Below are 20,929 nucleotides of genomic sequence, written 5' to 3'. Positions count from 1 at the left end.
TTCAGTCAGGCCTGCCTCTCAAGGACTTGGATTACACCACACCCTACTGACCTTTGCATTTGAGGGGACCGCTCCCCCAACCCCCACCTCCAAATCGAACAAAGCAAGCCTAAGTACTTTTTTCCCTCATCTTGTAACTATCGAAGGCTTTTCTCCTGCAAGACCTAATCATTTAACAGACTCATTTGTTTTTGGTTCGTGCAAAACCTTGGTGTGTACAGGAGCAGGCTTAGGCACACAAAGCAAAAATAAATCTAAAAAGTTCAGGCAGCCCGGGTGAGCGGAGAAGCCTGCCCACCCGCCCCTCCCCCACTTGAAATTTCCAGACAAAGGGTGCCTGCTGATGTACAGTAGATGCAGAGAATTCCTCGAAGGCGTGCAGAGGGTTGACACACACGTGGCTGATGCCATCACTCAGGGTCAGGCCTGCCAAATCTGGCCAAGAGGAACTTAGTGTTCACCATTAAGATGGCTTAGCCATATCAGCATTAGCTCCCAAGCCACCGGAAAGCAGCAGTCTGCATCGACAGGAGGCATCTCAGGAATAAGGATGACAAAAGTCAAGATTTAGGGTTCAGTTCCAGCTGATTTTATTTCCTTCTCAAAAAAAGTTATTTACAGAAGGTATATAGCAACAACCTGACAGGCAGTGACGGACAGGATTAGCTGGTATTTTTTTTTTTTCTTTTTTCTTTTTCTCTTCCCTCAAACATTGCTTTTTTTTTTTTTCTTTTTTGTGGCCTTGAATTTTAAGACAAATATTCTACACGGCATATTGCACAGGATGGATGGTAAAAAAAAAAAAGAGAGAGAAAAAAAGGAAAAAAAATTAAAGTTTAAAAACCAAAAACCCTTAACGGAACTGCCTCTTAAAAGGCAGGGGTCCTCGTGCCTGTCATGTTATATTAAACATACATACACACAATCTTTTTGCTTATTATAATACAGACTTAAATGTACAAAGATGTTTTCCACTTTTTTTTCAATCTTTAAACACAACAGCTATAAACCTGAACACATATGCTATCACCATGCCATAAGACTAAAACAATTATATTTAGCGACAAGTAGAAAGGATTAAATAGTCAAATACAAGAATGAAAACGCAGTACATAGTGTCGCGAACTCAAATCGGCATTTAGATAGATCCAGTGGTTTAAACGGCACGTTTTTGCTTATAAAAAAAGTGCAAAAAAGATGTGGTTTACGAGTTAAAGCTACAGAATCCCTTTTTGCTGTGAATGCACCAGTTTTAAAACCTCTAGACAGAACAGCAATTCGTTTAAAAAAAAAAAATCTGTTTTCTTTAAAGCATTATGGTGCTGGGCTGAACTCTCATCCCCTTTTAAGCCCAGGGGTTGAAAGGTGGAAACTGGTGGCAGGTTAAGGGATACTGTCACTTTAAGAAGCCTGCAGATTGAAGTGTAAACATGGAGAAACCAGGGGCTGATTTTTCAAACTGTGTGAGATATTAACCAGCCACCCTATTATAAAATCAGGAAATCCAAACAGCGATTTACACCGATTAACACCCCCTTTATATATTTTTTACAAAAATACACTGAGAAAATAATCAAACGTTTTCATCTCTCTTGTCTTTTTTTGTTTTTTAAAAGTGTCAAAAGTCTACATTTAAATATAAAAAATTAAAAGTTAAAACTCTAGCCCTTCAGTGAAGGAGACGTAAAATGGCGTGGGTAACAACACTAGAAAGAAAAAAAGCGAAGAAAAAGAAAGAAAATAAAAAGGAAGATAAAGAAACAAGGTCAAAAGACAAGAAAGCAAAAGAAAAGGGGGGACAAAATAAGAAAACTGTTTGGCCAGTATAAATACGTCCACATATAAAATGGCATCTGATTACATTTACAAGGGAAAAAAAATAGAAAGATGGAGCGTCCGTGAGGGGGTAAAAATAAACGGGTCTTCTCAATTACACCTATAAGGAATAAACACACACGGAGAAAAAATTTGGTCCTGAATTGTGTTTTTTTTCAAAAGTCCAGCACAGATTTGAGTTGCGTTTGAATCCTTTTAAAGAGTTAAGAATGAAAAGGAGCTGGTGATCGGTTCGTTGTAGGAATCAAACATAGCGCCATCTATCCGCCTTTTATATTACCCTACACTATTTTAAAAACTGCTCAACAGTCTTATACAGAAATCTTCAAAAGATAGACAGGATAACATGCTATATTAACCCCACCAGTGAAATAACTCAACACCATCACGATTCCCATTAAGAGAAGAAAAAAATCTCTTTACCCCCCAAAACCACTCCGCGGCCCCTGGACCACATCCCACAGTCTCCTGTCCTCCCGCCGGCTCTGGGTAGCCTCACCTCTCTGATTTTTTTTTTTAAATTCTTTAATTTTGCGGAGGCCCGGGGGACCCCAACGCTCTCTGTGCTCCGGGTCCTTCTGCGTCCCCAACTAGGCTGCTGTGGCTTCCACGAGGTCCCCATGTCCATTTCCGAGGCTGGCCTGCTGCTCCCTGCACATCTCCTCCAGCTGCAGGGACAAGGAAGGGGGGGAGGGGGGGGAGAAGAAAGCCCAGCCCGGGATCTCGCCAGCGTGGAGTTTCTCCATGCCAATGCTCCCCTAAGCCCAACACAAACGCCATGGCCAAAACGCATCACCCCAGAGCCTTCTGTCTTCATTGCAGAAAAAGAAAATTTAAAAAGGGGGAAAATGCAAAGAGAATACAAAGAGAGGGTGGGTAGGAGATGGGGCGCGCTGGATTTCCCCCCTCCTTTCTTGACCAAGAGGCAAAATAAAATCAAAAAAGAAATCACCAAGGCGAGGGGGGGGGGGCAAGATTCCTTCGGTCTTTAGAAGCTTAGCTTGGCTTCTTTTCTTGCTGGGGGTGCAACCAAGTCCGGAAGCTCGTTGGAAGGGGAGGGGGAGTCTCTTCAAGCAAAATTGGGGAGGAAACTCGATGTAGCTTTTTTAGCCACCACCAACATCAATAACAACAAAAAAAGGTCGCCCCTGTCTACTCTCCGCCTCCTCGAGTCCCCAGCCCTGAGAGTGGGGGATGGGAGCACGGGTCCACTACGCCCCCGCGCTCCTTCTCCAACGGCGGGACATGGTTCAGGCCAGCCCTATGCACTTTTTTTCCTTCCTTTTCTTTTCTCCTTTCTCCTTCCACTCTCCATCTATTCTTTTTTCCTCTTTTTTTTCCTGCTTCTTTCTTCTTTTTTTTTTTTAATTTTTGTTTTGTTTTGTTTTTTGTCTTCCTCTCTCCTCTCCTGCCTCTTGGCCCTCCTTCTCCCCGGCCCGCGCTCCCTTCAGTAGGTGAAGACCAGGTTAGAGATGCTGGACTCCAGCCAATCTCCCGAGATCATCTCGCTCACCTCGGGCGTGCAATAGTCCGGGAACTCGAAGTGGGAGCCTGAGCCGGGTTCGAAGTTAAAATCCAGGTCCCGATCAAGCGCGGATGAGGAGCTGAAACTGCCCAGGGACATGCTCTCAAAGTTTGAGCTGGGGTTCAGGTCGAGCAGGTCATCTTCGAACTCATCATCGGACGACGAAGAGCCCGAGGAAGAGGAGGAGGATGAGGAGAGCGACGAGGACGCGTGCGAGGGCGCGCTGGACGGGGCGGGCGAGGCTGCACGTAGGCTGGCGTAGCCGCGGTGGTCAGCGGGCGATCGGCTGGCGGCGGGCGATGATGCTGCGCTGCTACGGCCGCTCAGACTCCGGCCATCGGGCGAGCATCCCGGGCCCCCATCTTCGTATAACCCCAGTGGATCGCTGGGGTCGGCGCTCGCTCCCAGGCCCCCGACCGGGGATGCCGAAGCGCCCAGGCTTCCGAACAGGTAAACGCGCTTCACCTTCTTGTCGGCAGGGTGTTTGGCGGGGGTGGCCAGCGCGCTGGACGGCGAGGAGGAGGCGGCCGGGGTGGCCGCGCTGGGAGTCCGCACCTTGTAGACGGCCGCGGGCTCCCCCAGGGGCAGCAGGGCGGCCTGCTCCGGAGAGAACGATGCAGCCGCCTTACCGCCGCCCGCCGGGACGAACTTGGCGTGGGGCTTGCCGACCGAGCTGCCCGCCACCTTGGGGCCGCAGCTCTTCTTGGGCGCGGGCTTGGAGCTGCCGCCCGCGCCACCCCCCGCGTGGCCGCTTCCCGCGTGGCCGCTGCCGCCGGCGACCTTGTCGCCCTTCTCCCCAGGTTTGGCTGTGGCCGCCGATCCCGCGCCCGTGTTGCCCGACTTCACCTTCTTTCGCGGCCGGTACTTGTAGTCAGGGTAGTCAGCCATGTGCTTGAGGCGCAGCCGCTCCGCCTCCTGGATGAACGGGATCTTGTCGCTGTCCTTGAGCAGCTTCCAGCGTTTGCCCAGCCGCTTGGAGATCTCGGCGTTGTGCATGTCGGGCGACTGCTCCATGATCTTGCGCCGCTCGATCTGCGACCACACCATAAAGGCGTTCATGGGCCGCTTGATGTGGCCACTGGGCGTCTTGCACCAGCTAGGGTCGTCCGCCTTGCCACCCGTGGACGCCGTGGAGCCGGGCGTCGGGGAGGACGCGATGCCCAGCTCCAGGCCGGCGCCCGAGTCTGAGCTCTCCCCAGCCAGCAAAGCCTCCGTGTTCTCCGCGTTGTTGGTCTGTTGTACCATGGCCCCGGCTTGCCGGGCGCCCACGCGCGCTCACACGCTCGCGGCGCGGTCGCCGGGCCCTGCGGGCTCCCCGGGGCGGAGACCAGGGTCCCCTGAGCGGCGCGCGGGCCAGGGGCGGCCGCCTCCCGCCGCCAACCTAGAGTCTCCGAGGCCCTCCGTCCTCCCTCACCGCTGAAGTTCTCCCTGCGGGCACCGAGGCTGGAGTCGGCCGCGGCGAGGAGTTTCTCCAAACGTTGGTAGCCGGAGTATCTTCCAAACGCAAGTTTCTCGCCGCCTCCGGGGCAAGTCTTTCCCCCACCCCTTTCCCCTGAAGCAGTCGATTGCAGTTCACGAGAGCTCGCGGTAGCTCAGGAAAGCGACATCGTCTCTAGCGCCTAAGTCCCTTTCCTGCAGAGCAAAGCCAAAGCGACTCTGGCTCCGGGACTCTCTGTGGGCGGAATCGGTGCTGAGGAGTTGGTGCAATTATTTTGTTGCAAGGTAGGAAGCCAAGAAGCTTGCATGCAACAGACCGGCATGAATAAATGTATGTTTCTCCCTCCCTCCTGCAAGAAGGAGAGCTGGTTACCGGCAGAGTTCCCCCACTGCAGACTCTCTAAGAAACAGCGTGCAAGAACTGGAAACCGGGAGGGAGACGGCCCTCTTTCCCTCACTCTGTTTCTCTGGCTGCAGCTTAGAGCAGACCCCAATTCCGCCTCGCGCTTCTTTATCCTTTCGCAGACAGCCAATCAGCCGCTGTAACTAACGCTTCCTCGTGCCAAGCCCCTCCCCCGTCCTTCCCATTGGCTTGGAACCCGATGCAATAATAATCTCCGCGTGCAATGAGAAGCTCCAAATCTGACCTCATTCCAATTTACAGAGCAAACTTTTTAAAAGGGCTAGAAGTACAGCTGAGATTTCTGCTGCCTCTTTTCCCCCCTTTTGCTGGGCGCGCGCGCGCGCGTGCGTGCCTGTGTGTGTGTGTGTGTGTGTGTGTGTGTGTGTGTGTGTGTGTGTGTGTGCGCGCGCGCGCGCGTGTGTGAAGAGGATGTTAATGCATGAAGTTATTAAGGGGAGAGACGGAAATGTATTCTAGCCATTATGTTAGATAACAAGGGGCTTGGAGGGGGGGTAAGGGTGAAATACTGTAAATGGAAGCTTTCTGCTTAAAAGCCGAGTGATTATTTTTATTAGTTCTTTTCAGCCCAGGAATAAAGAATCAGCCTTTGGTGCAAAATCTCTTTTCTTAGCTCCTTCTTAAAGCTAGAGATGTAAGTGGGGGGAGCCACAATAATAAATCAATGGATATTGAAAACCATTAAGAAAGTGGCACCTAGACACCTGTCATCACAATTATTTTAACAACTCCATGTTCAGAACAGACGTTGGTGTATTGTGTAAATCCCTTCAGGATGCTATCTGTGCTGTTTGTGAAAGGCAGTTTTTCCCCCTTTTCAGTAATTGCTTACTCTTTTTGCCAAACAGAGGTTAACTAGTTATTTAATGATTTCAGCTCCCCTATAAATCCTGGGTAGGCCAAACAAGATTTTCTGTGGAAAGCCAAGGCAGTGGCCCATAATTACCTCAATAAGAGACTTTGTATGATTTTTGTATAGGGCGATCATGGTGAATACAGGATGGGATTGACTTCACTTTCTAAATGTTTGTTTTCCACAATTTCCAAAGGATAGATGGGTTCCTTTGACCCACCTCCTTGTTTTCTTACTCATTTTATCTGCAGCCTGTGCTACTTGAAGCAAATGGGCCTAGAAGACTAAGGAAAAGAGAAGGGGGTGGCAAAGGAGAGTGGAGCTGCTGCACCTACCTCAAGCCCCACCCCTGATCTTTCTTTCCAAATCTCAATTGTCCACCTCTTCTGTGCTTCGGGAACCCCATGGGCTTGTGTTAGTGGCTGGTGAGTGTGTGATTATAAACCACTGATGTGTGTCCTGAGCCCTCTGTGGATTCTAACCTGAGTTCCTTCCTAATGCAAATGCCACTTCTAGTAAAAGCGGCATGACATTCAAGAGACTAAGAAGGAAGATGGGTACTGATGGTGAAACATAATCAAAATCCTGTCGGCTGGTCCCCGTTTGTTACCTCAGTACTTGGGAGGTGCCATCAGGAAGATCGGGAGTTCAAGGTCATCCACTGATACTTAAGAATTCCAGGGGGGCTGGGGATTTAGCTCAGTGGTAGAACGCTTACCTAGGAAGCGCAAGGCCCTGGGTTCGGTCCCCAGCTCCGAAAAAAAGAACCAAAAAAAAAAAAAAAAAAAAAAAAAAGAATTCCAGGACAGCCCCGGCTGTACCAGACCTTGTCTCAAAGAGCATACACATGGCAGAAAGTATTTAGAATATAGAATAACTGAGTTCCATAATCACCCTTTTCCCCAAGATCTGAACACTGGGATTCTAGTAAAAACAGACCTTTCCTAATATGATGATAAATTGATTTTCATCAGGCTAGCGACAGAGGAGTCCAACTTAGAATCAGCTCTGAATTCGTGGCACAGTAGTGCTGGGTGGTATATTTCCCTTTATCTCGTCATAGTTTCAGAGTACGGAGGCTGGAAAGAGGCCTAGGGTGTGAAGAGTTAGACATTTACTGGAAAGAATACCCTATGGAGACAGCTGATTGGGACTCTAAGATCAACCGCAGGCAAGAATGTTTTTGTGGGTAAAAGCAAGTAATTTTTTTTTTTGACCATTTGCTACCCATGGCAGCCCTTTTTTAATTTCCAGAGGAGGAAATCCTAAAATAGTATGCACCCCCTCAAAAAAAAACAAAAACAAAAACAAAACAAAACAACCCTTCACCAAGAAAAGTGTTTTGCAGGACAAAGGCAAGGCATATGTGTCTTTTCTGACACCCCCAGATGCACATCCTTAAGATGTCATCAACCTGGCATCTGGGTTACCCTAAAAAAGGTCTATTGTCTACAAAAAAAATCAATATTTTCATTGTGACAAAAGCAGAGTAGATGTATTCCTTGTAGGATCTGTACCAAATAATGTTGGATAATTTGGCAAAGATGAATGTTGGCGAAATTGGTGGTATTTCCAATGGTGTAAATCACCCTTCACAGTTACACTTATGCTTAACGCACAGATTTTATTTTAAAAGCGTATATAAAGAAAAAGAAAAGTAGTTCCCGGCCTGATTCTTTTGTTAGATGCATTTCAGGAAACCCAAAAGATTTTAAGATGTTCTGTTATAGTACATGCCATCAAAGGACAAAAGGTCTTTAAGGGAAAGGGGATAAAACATTTTAAGTTAATTAATTAATTATTATTATTATTATTATTTGTATGGTAGTCAACTGCTTGGCACTGTGCTTAAATGGAGATCAGAAGACAACTTGTTGGGGTCAGTGATCTCTTTCCACTGTCCAGGTACTGGGGATTGAACTCAGATTGTCAGGTTTGGCAGAGGAGTCTGTACCAGATGAACCAACTCAGCCTCTGTTTAAAGACCTTCCTCATCCCCCTGACTATAAGATGAACCCGTATCTGCGTTGCTCTTAGAACTGGTGAAATATGGGTTGGTAGCATCCATTGACCGAATTAGAGCAATGCGCACTGGAAGTCTGCGGAGTGTATACCTGATTGCTTGGATTTATTGAAGTGTGACTGTTTTGGTTCTTAGAGCATGTAAACATGTGACAAAACATGTGACAAATGGCTTTTAATTAGAGCTCTCCTTCCACGAGTAAAGCACACATACATACACCAGAATGCACTGGACTTAACACCAAATTATGGGAGAAAGATTTCTGGCTCCCGTTACCTAATGTCCTATTAGCTTTGTAATCAGTTCTCCGCCACTGACCTCCCCACACCCCCACCCCCACTCCCCAGATACCAGCTATTTGGTGGCCCCTAGTAAGTCAGTACTCAGTGTTCCTTCCCTCCGCTCTCCTTGTAGTTGCATGAACAGAGAGGCAGAATTGTTTTGCAAACAAGTCCTACCTTAGAATAATCAACTAATGGTCTTTATTGGAAAGGATATTAGATCTTTCACATTTTGAATTAAGGCAGATCTTTATTTTATTCCATTAAATGCAAGCCATTCGGCCTGAGAGTGTAATATCTGCTAATGCATTTCTGCTCCTACACACCTGCACAACATAAAACCTCACATCTACAAAATGGTATGTATGGGGTATGGATGAAAAGATTTACCTCCACTTCTTAATGTGTTCCCATAGCACAGAGGGAGGAAAACCTGGATGGAAATTAGTGTCACGAATCGGGCTTGGCACTGTTTTCCAGGATTCGTGCTTGGCTTTGACTGTAGAAACTGACTGTATGAGCCCCTCTGGCTTTGAGCATTCAGTTCCAATAAACACAAGTGGGGGAAGCCTTCTTGTTAATTTTGTTGACTGGAAAGTGCTCTGGGAAACTGACTGCCCTGTTTTCAGTTCCACCCTTCATTGGGGCTGATTTTGCTTCCCCCAACCCCTTGCACTCCATCTTTGGTGCTGAGGAAAGTATATGGAAACTGGACTAGAAGACAGCTGTATTCCAACAGTAGTAATCCTTAGGTTTTGGTTGTGAGCCTTAGCCTTTAACAAGGACCGATTTATCTCTCCAGACCAATATATTGAATTCTTATTAGAAAAATATTAAGCAGGGTAAGTGAAAGCTGTCACTTATTTTCACGGTTAGAATACAGAGAGACCAGAAACATATATTTCTAATAATTTCACCACTTTCTCATCCCTCACAACCAACAGGCTCACATCAGCTCTTTATACCCACGCCATTCAATGCCCACACATTTTCCCTTTACTCTTGAGAACAAGGAGAAAACGAGAGTCTGCACGGGCCACATAGATATGAAGCATTAACTGTAGCTTCTGCTCCGTTTCCCCAGACAGAGGCCGGGCACACCCTCCAAGATCTGTGTAATCCGTGCATGCACACAGCTCCTCCCAATCCAGGAGAGGCAGCCGCCAGGTGGCAGCGCTGAGCCTGCCTGAGCCTGCCTGAGCCTGCAGCGATGTAGGAAAACGTGGGGGAAGATCCAACCGTCTCTTCTAGTCTCCTGAACCAGCGAACCCCTAACACTTCTCCGGGTAGCGGTTTAAAGGGCCAGTGGGAAACTAGGTGCGCTGGTGAATTCTGGGCCGCTCCCCGCTCCGGCCCCCCGCCGTAAGTCAAAGTTTAGGGTAACCAACTGCTGCCCCCTGTTTGCTCGTCGGAAACCCTCCAATGGCCGAGAAAGGAGAGACGCCCGATTGCGGATCTGGTAACCTCACTTCGGAGGTCACGGGTCATCTCCCTCGGGCGAGTAGGAGCGAGAATGCAGTTTCTCCGCCAGCTGCGGGCTCTCCTTCGGCGGCGGCAGAGACACACAGCGCATGACCAAAGGAGTCCCAGAGGCCACCCCTGCTCCTGAAAAGAAATGGTTTCCGTGGCCCGGCACGCCTCGCGGAGCTCAGCAACAGAGGGGTCCTGCCCAAGCTCGCCTGGGATTCCCGGTGCACTGGCCTCGCCTTGCCTTTCTCTGACTCTTAACTGGGAGGAGCCAAACTGCAATGGACTTGGATGGTGCTTTTCGGAGGAAAGTCTTTCCTACTGTAAACGTGGCTCGGGCGATGCTCGCAGAGGCGTTTCACCACTATATTCTGAGGAGGCTCACGGACAGACAGGGGCTGTCCGTGTCCCCCCACCCCCCATCCATTCCAGCTCCAGGGCCTCCTTTCAAGTGGCAGCTCGAGCAGCCACTCCCAGAGAGGGGATCTTGTCCAGTCCCTCCCCCTGCCGCGCCCCTCCCCCGATTCCAAACTGGTCCTAGCGGCTGGGGCCCAGTTCCGCCACTGACCGGAACAGACAGCCATTTGGTCCCTGGGTGCACTCGGATGCCCAGCAGCCCCTCACCCTCTGTGAGCCTCTCCTGGACCAAATAGCGTGCCATCTGCGTTGGTCCGGGACTCACGCTTCAGCTCTCACCCTGACTGGGGAGGGTCAGTGCACGCGCAGCGGTCAGGGCTTTTTCCCAGGAGCGGAACGAAGGAACCAGGAACCGGATAGTCAATTCCCCACCTCCAGGCCCTAGCCCATTCAGGAAGGTTGAGGAGTTTGTCAGTGTGTCCACAGAGGACCTCGAAGGCGCCCCAGAATGCCAGGAGCCCTTGCCGAGGACAACGGGGAAGGTGGATAACCGAAAGGCTGGGCGCACTTCCCCCCTTACAGCCCCCACCCCGCAAACGGTACCCGGAATCTGAGTAGAGCATCCTCTCCTCACCCCAGTGCCCCCAAACCATCTCCCAGTGGATTCCTTGTTCCTGAGCCCAAAGCCACGTAAAAGCAATTACAGTTTGGAGTCCCAGGAGGCAAGCAAATGATTACGATTATGGAAAGAAACGCCTAGAGTTCCCCAAATGGTAGGGAATGAGGAGAGCCGCCCTGGAGGCTGAGAAACCAGTGGGGACCGAGGGTATCCCGAGAAGAGTAGTCCGTGGAAGCCACAAAGTGTCAGAAAAGAGAAGAGGGAAAGGAGCAAGAGCAAATGCGCGTGCGCTGCTGCAAAGGGGGCGAGTAGGCGATCCGTTGGCTGCCAAGCGATGGGAGTCAAAGGAGAGGAGGAACGTGCGCCCCACGAGCATCTGGCCGGTGGCGGGCTCTGCCTGGCACTAGGGTTCTTCTTTCCCAGCCTTTCACCTCCAGCATCCCGCGCGTGCGGACTGCTTGGAGGCACACAGTGCGCTGGGGGCGCTCGCGGGCATGGGATGGGCGGGGTGCGGCAAAGACCAAAGAGCCCTGTGCCGCACACAGTGTAGGGCGTGCTGCACACCTGGCACTGGAGACTCACCATCTGTTCAGAGCCGCCTCCTTGGCCCAGGGGTGTGGCCAGGAAAGATAAGAGTACCCGTGGCAGCGATGACTCTACACCAACTGCCACTTCAACTGCCAATCAACGTGAGTGCCCTACTGTGCGTTTCCCCCACTTCAGAGCCTTCAGTTGCACCTCTCAGGAACTGCATCATTTGTTCTGCAAGCTCTAAGAGAACCTTGTAAAATAAAGTGAACCATACTGAACCACAAGGCACGACCAAAGTAGCCTTTGTAAAGAGGTGGATTTGAAGGCAAGAGGAGGGTGGTGTCTGTCTGAGTAACCTAGAATAGTAGTAGTAGCTCACGATCTTTTTTCTTATAGGTCCCTGAAGCATAAGACTCTTTGAGCTGTTTGTCCCACACAGCCCAGTTGAAAAATAATTTCAAATGGTTTACACCCCTGAATCTCAGCACTTGGTTGAGGCAAGAGGTTGTGGCAACACAAGTTGAAGGCCAGCCTGGGCTTACCGAGGCAGACTGCATTGAGTTAGTTACACAAGTAAGTCGATTTGGCTTGCCAGGACAAATAAATGAAGGCTCATCCTTACAATACTCAAATTTAACTCAGTTTCACAAACATCTGAAATATCACTATAATATGAAAAACACTGAGTCATTTGTTTTTTAAGACAAGTTCTAATGCAAGCTGGTCTTGAACTATTTGAGCAGTTAGAATGACTTAGAACTCCAGATTCTTTCCAGCTCTTAAGGGCTAGCATTAAAAGCTTGCACCACCATGGTCTGTGTAATGTAACCATATATGGAAGAAAATGTGTGTGACATTACCTATTATATATGTATTTTAAAAATCTACATAATTCCCAGTGTACCATGTGTTAAAATTTATATAGTATATTGTAAAGACCATGCATTTCAAATATGCATGGTGCTAGACATGATGGCTCATGCTGATCATCCCAGCATCTGGGAAGCTGAAGTATGGTGCCCACTGGGTTGGAGGCTAGCCTGGGTTATAGTGAGTTCAAGGCCAGCCTAAGTTACCTAGTTAGATCCTATCTCAAAACAAAAAGCCCAACCAACCAATCAAACAAATAAAAACCAGGCCATCAAGACAACTGAGTGGGTAAAATCACTTGCTACAACAATATTGATGTCTTGAGTTTGATCCCCAGGACCTACTTAAGAGAGCTAGATGTAGGGCTGGAGAGATGGCTCAGTGGTTAAGAGCACCGTCTGCTCTTCCAGAGGTCCTGAGTTCAATTCCCAGCAACCACATGGTGGCTCACAACCATCTGTAAAGAGATCTGATGCCCTTGTCTGTACCTCGTGTGTATCTGAAGACAGTTACAGTGGACTTATATATAATAAATGAATAAATCTTTAAAAAAAAAGAGAGAGAGCTAGATGTAGGCACCTGTGACCTCAGTGCTTGTAGATTAGATGGGAGGCAGAGACAGGCAACTCCTGAAACATTGTGAGCTGGTGTCAGAGAAGGGAGACTCCGGAATGACTGTGAGCCTGAGAGCTATCTAACCTGTGGTACTAAGCACAGCAGGAAAACCAACAGAGACCCTTTGTGAGAGCCGACTCCCTAACGTCTTCTGACTATCATGTCTATACCTGTGGCACACATACCAACACACATGCATGCACACCCACAAAGCAAATTTATTTTTAAAAGTTCAAAACCACACACATAGTAAGGCTGTATTTTACTGGGACACCCAAACTGTTCGCAAATTCCAAAATTGTTCATGCTACTATCCAGCTTTGAAATTTGCTCTATGGTTACCAGGCAAGTGCCAGTCAGCGAGAATTCTGCCAATATTTGGGGGTTTCCACAGTGGCAGCCAGTGTGTTCTGAGTCTTGATAATCCAACCTCTTATGTGTAAGACCTTTCCACCACTGACTCTCGATTTGGTCACTAACTTCCTTTGACCATTGGGACATTAGTGAGTTACTATAAGGAATTTTGCTCCTGATTATGGAGGCTAATTCCTAAGACACACTGTCATAGTTAGGGTCTCTTGCTGTGACGAAACACTATGACCAAAAACAAGTTGGGGAGGAGAGCGTTTATTCAGCTTACAAGTCCGCATTGTTGTTCATCATCAAAGGAAGTCAGGACAGGAGCTCAAAGCAGGACAGGGTCCTGGAGGCAGGAGTGGATGCAGAGGCCATGGAGGGGTGATGCTTACTAGATTGCTTCCCATGGCTTGCTCAGCCTGTTTTCTTATAGAACCCAGGACCACTAGTCCAGGGATAGCACCTACTCACAATGGGTTGGGCCCTCCCCCAGCAATCACAAATTAAGAAAATGCTTTACAACCGGATCTTACAGAGGCATTTTCTCAATTAAGGTTCCCTCCTTTCAGATAATTCTAGCTTGTGTGTCAGGTTGACAAAAACTTAGCCAGCACACATGCACTCTGTGGACTTAAGACACAGGAGGACCAATGGTTCTAATGGAAGAGCAAGGTGAAAACAACTTCCAACCTACAAGGCGGTTGGACAAGGGAAGTTACATCTCATGGATATGGGAGAGGATCGGCTACTCAGTTCTTTTCAGTTTTTTCACCCACATTAGGGAGGGCAATCGGTTTTACTCAACCTATAGATTGAAATACTAAACTCAACCCAAAATGTGCTCATAGATACTTCCAGAATGTTCCAACAAATATTTGGGTACCCAATGGCCCAGTGAAACTGAGAAACTTAAGCATCACGGTTACCAACAGTTCGTCTTAGAGACATAGCTATACTCAGGATGACTTTTGTGTGTTGGCTGAAGAAGCTAGCCAGAGAAGGAAAATATGTTGATGGAAAAATGAGAGGATCCTCAAGTCTTTTTTCTTTTTCACACCATATATACATAAATTTAATTTTTAAAATTTCTTATTTTAAATTAGTTATTACATTCCAGCCATTGCCCTCCCCTAGCCCTTCTTCTTTTTTTTTCTTTTATCTTTTTTTCGGAGCTGGGGACTGAACCCAGGGCCTTGCGCTTGCTAGGCAAGCACTCTACCACTGAGCTAAACCTCCAACCCCTAGCCCTTTTTTTTTTTAAGTTTTATCCCTCAAACTCTTTAAAAAAACTATTTATTTACTTTATGTATATGAGTACACTGTAGCTGTCATCAGATACAACAGAAGGTATCTGATCCCATTGCAGATGGTTGTGAGCTACCATGTGGTTTCTGGGAATTGAACTCAGGACCTCTGGAAGAGCAGCCAGTGCTCTTAACCACTGAGCCATCTCTCTAACTCCACTCCTCAAACCCATAAAACACAAAACTCAAATCATTAAATTTACCCCTTAGAATAAAACATCTAATATGTAAGTAAAATATGCATTATATTTATCCAAGAAAGTATTCCGTGGATCTCCTGTCACTGCCTCCCTAACTCTGGAATTATGGAATTACAAGTGGTTACCATGCCTATGTGGTTTTTACATGGGTGCTGGGGATTTGAACTAGTCTTCACACTTGTGTACACAGCAAATGTTTTATCTACCTAGTCAACGTTCTTTATGGCTTTTGCTAAATGTGTGAGTATAAGGATTTCGGGGAGAGGGGAGGAGAAATCACTCTGAGAAAGGATGGTTTGAGCATAGTGCTCTCGGGTAAACAGTGTGGTATGACAGATGAGGTTAATATTTGCTACTCTCTTAAGCATGCTACTTTAATTTCTTGGGACTGGAAAGTCCCTGATGTTAACACACAAGATAGTATCACAGAGATTACTTAGAACTTAAGGTATGTTATAGCTTAACTCAGAATGGATCCAGCTTTCTTTTTCATGTATGTGCCTAAAGGGGAAATAAGGTGGGGGAAAATTACTTCCTAAGGAAACTCCACAACCTGTAATTTGAAGGGTACTCTCCCCTGACCTTCCTTTAGAGGTTGATTCATTCCAGTCATGCTTGCCTGTTGTAACTCAGTCCAAATAGAAGTTACTAGCTTCTAAAATTTGGAGCTTTAAAAATAAAGCAGTATGGTTGGGGGCAGTGGAATAGGCCTTTAATTCCAGCACTCAGGAGGCAGAGGCAGGTGGATCTCTATGAGCTTGAGGCCAGCCTGGCCTACATAGCAAGTTACCAGACAACCAAGATAACATAGAGGTACCTTGTCTTAAAAAAACAATTCATCCATCCGTCCGTCCATCCATCCATCCATCCACACATCCATCCGTACATACATACATACATACATACATACATACATACATTTATCCATCCATCCATCCATCCAAACATACATACATATATACACATATAACAAATAACATAGTAAACCACAGCCAATGCCATGTTTTGTGTTCATTAGCTGCTCCTCCCTGCATTTGTCTGGACAGGATCAACAGTGCTGAGCTACAGGCCTGTCCTGAGAGAACAGTGACTCAACTCATTAAAGTACTTTCTTTTCCTTAAAAGTTTTTGGTGTGTGTACACAGGCACACACAGTGTTTGTGGGTCTATGTGCCTATGTGTGTAATGGGTCAGAAGACAATTTTAATCTTGTTCCTTGGGTGCTTGCCAACTTTGCCTTTTGAGACAGGGCTTCTCACTCAAGTTTGCCATGTAGGCTAGAGTGGCTGGCCCTTGAGGCCCAGAGAGCTGTCTCCCTAGTAATTGGATTACAAGTGGCTTTTTTTTCCGGAGCTGGGGACCGAACCCAGGGCCTTGAGCTTGCTAGGCAAGTGCTACCACTGAGCTAAATCCCCAACCCCACAAATGGCTTTTTAATGTAGGTTCTGGGGATCGTTTAAGGTCCTCCTCATACTTGTGTGGCAAGGGTTTTACCAACTAAGCTATTTTCCCAGACCCATTAAAGTTCTTTCTTACTGACTCTAAGTCCGAGTGACTCCCTGACTTGGTAATGGCTCAGGCTGAATGGTTCTGTAGCTGAGCACGTGGTATGCCTTATTGCTAAGACTGAAACAGGCTGGGGATATGCCTAGGGCTGCCTGGATGTTGATAAGCACTGGCTGTACCACTGAACTCCCAGCTCCTTTTCCTTCTTCTCTCGCTCCTCCTCCCTCTTTCTCAGCACTGGGGATTGAACCTAGTGTCTCATGCATGTGAAGTGTGCACTCTATCAATGAGCTTCACTTACTTTCTAATGATTCCCGCCGCCCCCAGAAATGACATTTATCACTAGTGTTCATAGCTAATTGGTCATAATTAGATTCATGGTCTGGTCCAAAATGGGTAGAGATATGGCTTGCCCTTCAATTTCAGGAGAGAAGAAAAGTGTGTATAAGTGACAGTTGTTCCATATTACCTAAACAAACAATAAACAACCCCTGTACATTTATTTTTAAGTAAATACCTTCGTCCTTTTAGCTGCAACACTAAAACCAATTTTATGTTCTGTCAGTAATTTTTTTTAACTTGACTACATTAGACTATTGGTTTTAAATCATTAGAGATGCAAACCCTTCTGGTTATGTGTATGATGTTCTCATAGCAGAAAGCTGTAAGTAGAAGACAGACATCACCAAAGTCATTGACTTCTCTTTCAGGCCTACAAGGGGAAAAAATGTTGAAATCCTGTACCATGCTTAACCCAGTGCATCCCCCTTCCAAGCTGGAGGCACAGAGATATGCCATTGTTTTTGCCCTTTTTTCTAAAGCAGTGGTTCTCAACCTTCCTGATGCTATAACCCTTTAATACAGTTCCTCATGTTGTGGTGTTCCCCAACCATAAAATTATTTTCACCTCTACTTCATAACTGCAATTTGTGTTATTAATTGTAATGATAATGTCTAATTTTTCTGATTGTCTTAGGCAACACTTGTGACAGGGTCAGGGGGTTTCCATCCAGCAAGTTGAAAATTGATGCTCTAAGTCACCTTGGTTACCAGAGATAGGAACGATCCAAAACATCTCTGTGACAAGGGACATGTCCTGAAAGATTCCCCAAGGAACTGTTAGTTTTAGGAGAGGCCACCCCAGGCTGAAGACAACTATCTGAGAAAGACCCTGGATCAGATCCTCTAGTAGGAACCAGGCTGCTTTTCCCTTGAGCTTTGACAGTAATTAACACATTGATTAACAATGTATCAGCTCAGACAATGGTGGGCAGGGCCATACCTTGACTACTCCTCACCCCTAAGAGGGCAACTGTCTGCAGTTCTGAGGCTGCACCCTGGAGCAAGTAATCTAGGAAGCAGAATGATCTCCTCAAGCAATAACTGTGATAGGACTTCCTGTGGCCATCTTGCAGAACCAGAACAAGACAATGATCAACTAGACCACACCCTATCCAAGACTCCCCGGGAGAAGAAACGAAGGTTAGGAAGAACTCTGTTGAGATTGCTGATCATTTTCCTGCATGTCCTGAATATGGGTACAAGCTTTCACGGAGAGCAGGCAAGCCTAATACTGAAAAATGAAGAAACTATGACTGTGTAGGTTGGTATCGCCAAATGGCATTCTATAAGATCACCAGATGAACGACCATTTTCCCCTACAGAACATTTGGGGATGACTAGTACAATACAGAAAGCTAGTAGGTGTGGCCAGGAGACAAATCATGCTAGCATAAGGGACATATAAAACAAACTAACCCTTCCCCGGGCCCTTGTTAGCTAATCTCTCTTCCCTGTCTCCCTCTCTCTCATACAGACACACAAATCTTCCTCTTTCAAAATAATTTCAATAATGTTTGAACCTGGATGATGGGGAAGCTAAAGAGCAAGTATCCAACTCTGAATGAAGGGCAGATCTTTCAGGATGGAATAAAAGCCAAAGACTTCCTGAACTCTCCATCAAAAGAACAGAAATGGATGGGACTGAACAGAAGACTTAGTCAAGAGCATTGCCTAATGCTCTTACAGAGGGTCTGGGCTCAGTTTGCACAGCACCTATGTGGTGGCTCACAACTGTTCAGTATTTGATACTTTCTATAGGTTTTAGAGGGCACCAGGCATGCGTGTGGTGAACATATCATCTGTTCAGGAAGAATACTTACATACCCAAAATAAAAATAAATAAGGCTTTAAAAATACAGGAAGAGGCTAGACATGTAGTTGAGTAGTAGAACACTTGTCTGGAATGAAAGAGACCCTAGGTTTGATTTCTTACACTGCAAAAAGATAAGAGACCATGCCCAAGATGGGAGTCTGGAGTAGAGAGCTAGAAGGCAGAAGAAAATCTTAACTCCCAAGCACTTTGGGATACATATTAATGTGAGTAATATTGCAGATAGACACACCTTTTCACATGTTTGTCTTAAAGCAAGTTTCAGTAACTTTCAAAAGACTGGCATGTCACAGAATATGTCACTAATAACAGTAAGATTAAGTGAAAAATCAGCAAGGAGAAGGTTATTTGAATATCCTCTGGAATAACCCAATGTGGTTGAAAAACCAGGCAACGTTCTTTTAAAGAACTCACCCTTCAGTGTGAACTCATATTTGCACCTCGGTTGCAGTTGAAGTAAATTAAACCCGGTGAAAGTAAAAGACAGAGCAATTACAAAGATAAGGGCAGAAATCAATGAAGCAGGGAGCAGATGTGCTACAGAGAAAGAGAAGTTACTTCTTAGAAGTGATTTATACTCCTAGCAAGACTAATTCAAGGAGAGAAGAGGCCACACAAAGGAGCAGTAGCCAAAGTGGATACCCAAAAGGATCATGCGATACCAAAAACCCTCCGCCCAAAGAAAACAAAACAAAACAACAACAAAACCCCCAAAACAAAAAGAAACAAACCAAAAAACTAAGAAATGAAACTGAAAACCTGAGGCGGTGGGGAGCTGGGGGGTACAGGAGAGCACCCATGGAGTAATTATGAGGATCTGAGTTTCATCTGCAGAGCTCACGTATGAAAACCTAGGACTGGTGGTGAGTGCCTGTAATTCCAGTGCTGGGAAGATGGAGACAGACAGACAGACAGGAGACAGACAGGGGCTTGCTGGCTAACCAGTGTAGTCTACTTGGCAATTCCCAGGTCAGCAAGAGACTCTCAGAAAAATAAGGTGGATGGTGACTGAGGAACAACACCCAAGGCTAACTTCTTTTCCTTAACAGGCATGCACAAGTGGATCCCTGCATGCACACACACGTGCACACACACACACTCACACAATACACTTATACATGCACACACACTCACACAATACTTACACAGCACACACACATGCACACACACACTCACACAATATACTTACTCACACAATACACTTACACATGTACACACACATCACACACACACTCTCACACACTTATACATGCACACACACACTCACACAATACACTTACATATGCACACACATGTACACACATGCACATACACAGTATTACACACTTATACATGCACACACATGTACACACACTCACACAATACACTTACACATGCCCAACACACACTTTCTCACACATGCACACACATACAGGTACATACGCATGCATATGCGTGTACACACCCACCATGAGAGAAGTATAAGAAGTTGCTGTCTAATAAAAGTAACAACTTGATAAATAATTCTGTATATTAAATTAATGGAATTCATAATATGAAAGCCTTCCCTCTGCATACCAGCTGGGGAAGCAGGCAGGCTAAGTGCAGATCATCACCTTTTCTCTGCTTCTCCAAGTCCAGTCCCCAGTCTCATCCCTATGTCTATGGGAAATCTCCTGCCTCTCCTCATTCTCTGTTCCCATTCCCAGGGCACTAAGCAAATCCTGGTGGAATGCATTGTTTTCTTCTTTCCTTTGGACCCTTCCCATCTCCGTTCCTAAATGTCAGCTCCCAATACCTTGACATGCATTTCACTACGAGTCTCCAGTGGCACACCTATCAGGATCTCCAAAAAATTTCCTACCAGGCAATATACAACTACCACACACTTCTCAGAAGCAGATGGGAAACAGAAACCAAGGAACAAAACACCCACCCAACAAAGACAGGACCAGATATCAGCACCTAGAATTACAGTCTTCCCAATGCCAGATGCCCAGACGCCAGAGTGAAATCAGAATCAACAGCCAGGATAATAAATCTCCAGCGAAGTCCAGCAAACCTACCACAGCAGTCCCTGGGGCACAAGAAAAATACCTTAAAATAACCTGTATGGATATGACAGAAGTCCTTAAGGAGGAAATGAATGAATTCCTTAAATAAACCTATGAAATAACATGGGAAGGAAATGAAAAAAAAAATCAAAACAGTTCAAGACTTGAGAGTAGAAATAAAATCAATAAAGGAAATGCAAACTGAGGTAAAACTGGAAATGAAAAATCTAGGAACTCCAACAGGAACCTTAGAGGCAAGTCTTACCAACAGATTACAAGAGATGGGGAGAGAATCTCAGGGACTGAAGGCATGGCAGGAGAAATGAATACCTTGGTCAAGGAAAATATTAATCTGAGGGACTCCTGGCATAAAACATTCAGGAAATCTGAGACACTGGGAAAAGATCAAATCTAAGAATAATAGGAATAAAGAAAGGAAAAGAAATGCAGGTTAAAGGCACAGAAAACATTTTCAGTAAAATTACAGTGGGAAATTTCCCTAACCTAAACATGGAGGTACC

At 46.3% G+C, this 20,929-nt stretch overlaps 1 protein-coding gene and 1 long non-coding RNA gene across 2 annotated transcripts in view; one reads left to right on the top strand and one right to left on the bottom strand.

Moving 5' to 3' along the window:
• Window positions 1–566: 566 nt before the first annotated feature.
• Sox4 (SRY-box transcription factor 4) lies at window positions 567–5,262 on the bottom strand. Its single transcript, NM_001271205.1, is given in 1 exon segment — window positions 567–5,262. A coding segment is annotated over 1 exon segment (1,323 nt). The 5' UTR covers window positions 4,607–5,262; the 3' UTR covers window positions 567–3,283.
• A 5,995-nt stretch (window positions 5,263–11,257) lies between these two features.
• LOC148000129 (uncharacterized) overlaps window positions 11,258–20,929 on the top strand; it is a 61,198-nt gene continuing 51,526 nt past the window's right edge. The window contains exon 1 of the long non-coding RNA XR_015641607.1: window positions 11,258–11,508. This is a non-coding gene — a long non-coding RNA (uncharacterized LOC148000129). The remainder of the gene's footprint in view (window positions 11,509–20,929) is intronic.

Source organism: Rattus norvegicus, chromosome 17, assembly GCF_021556685.1.
Source record: "Rattus norvegicus strain SHRSP/BbbUtx chromosome 17, alternate assembly SHRSP_T2T, whole genome shotgun sequence".
Lineage (NCBI taxonomy): Eukaryota > Metazoa > Chordata > Mammalia > Rodentia > Muridae > Rattus > Rattus norvegicus.
This window is presented reverse-complemented; position numbering and strand designations above follow the sequence as displayed.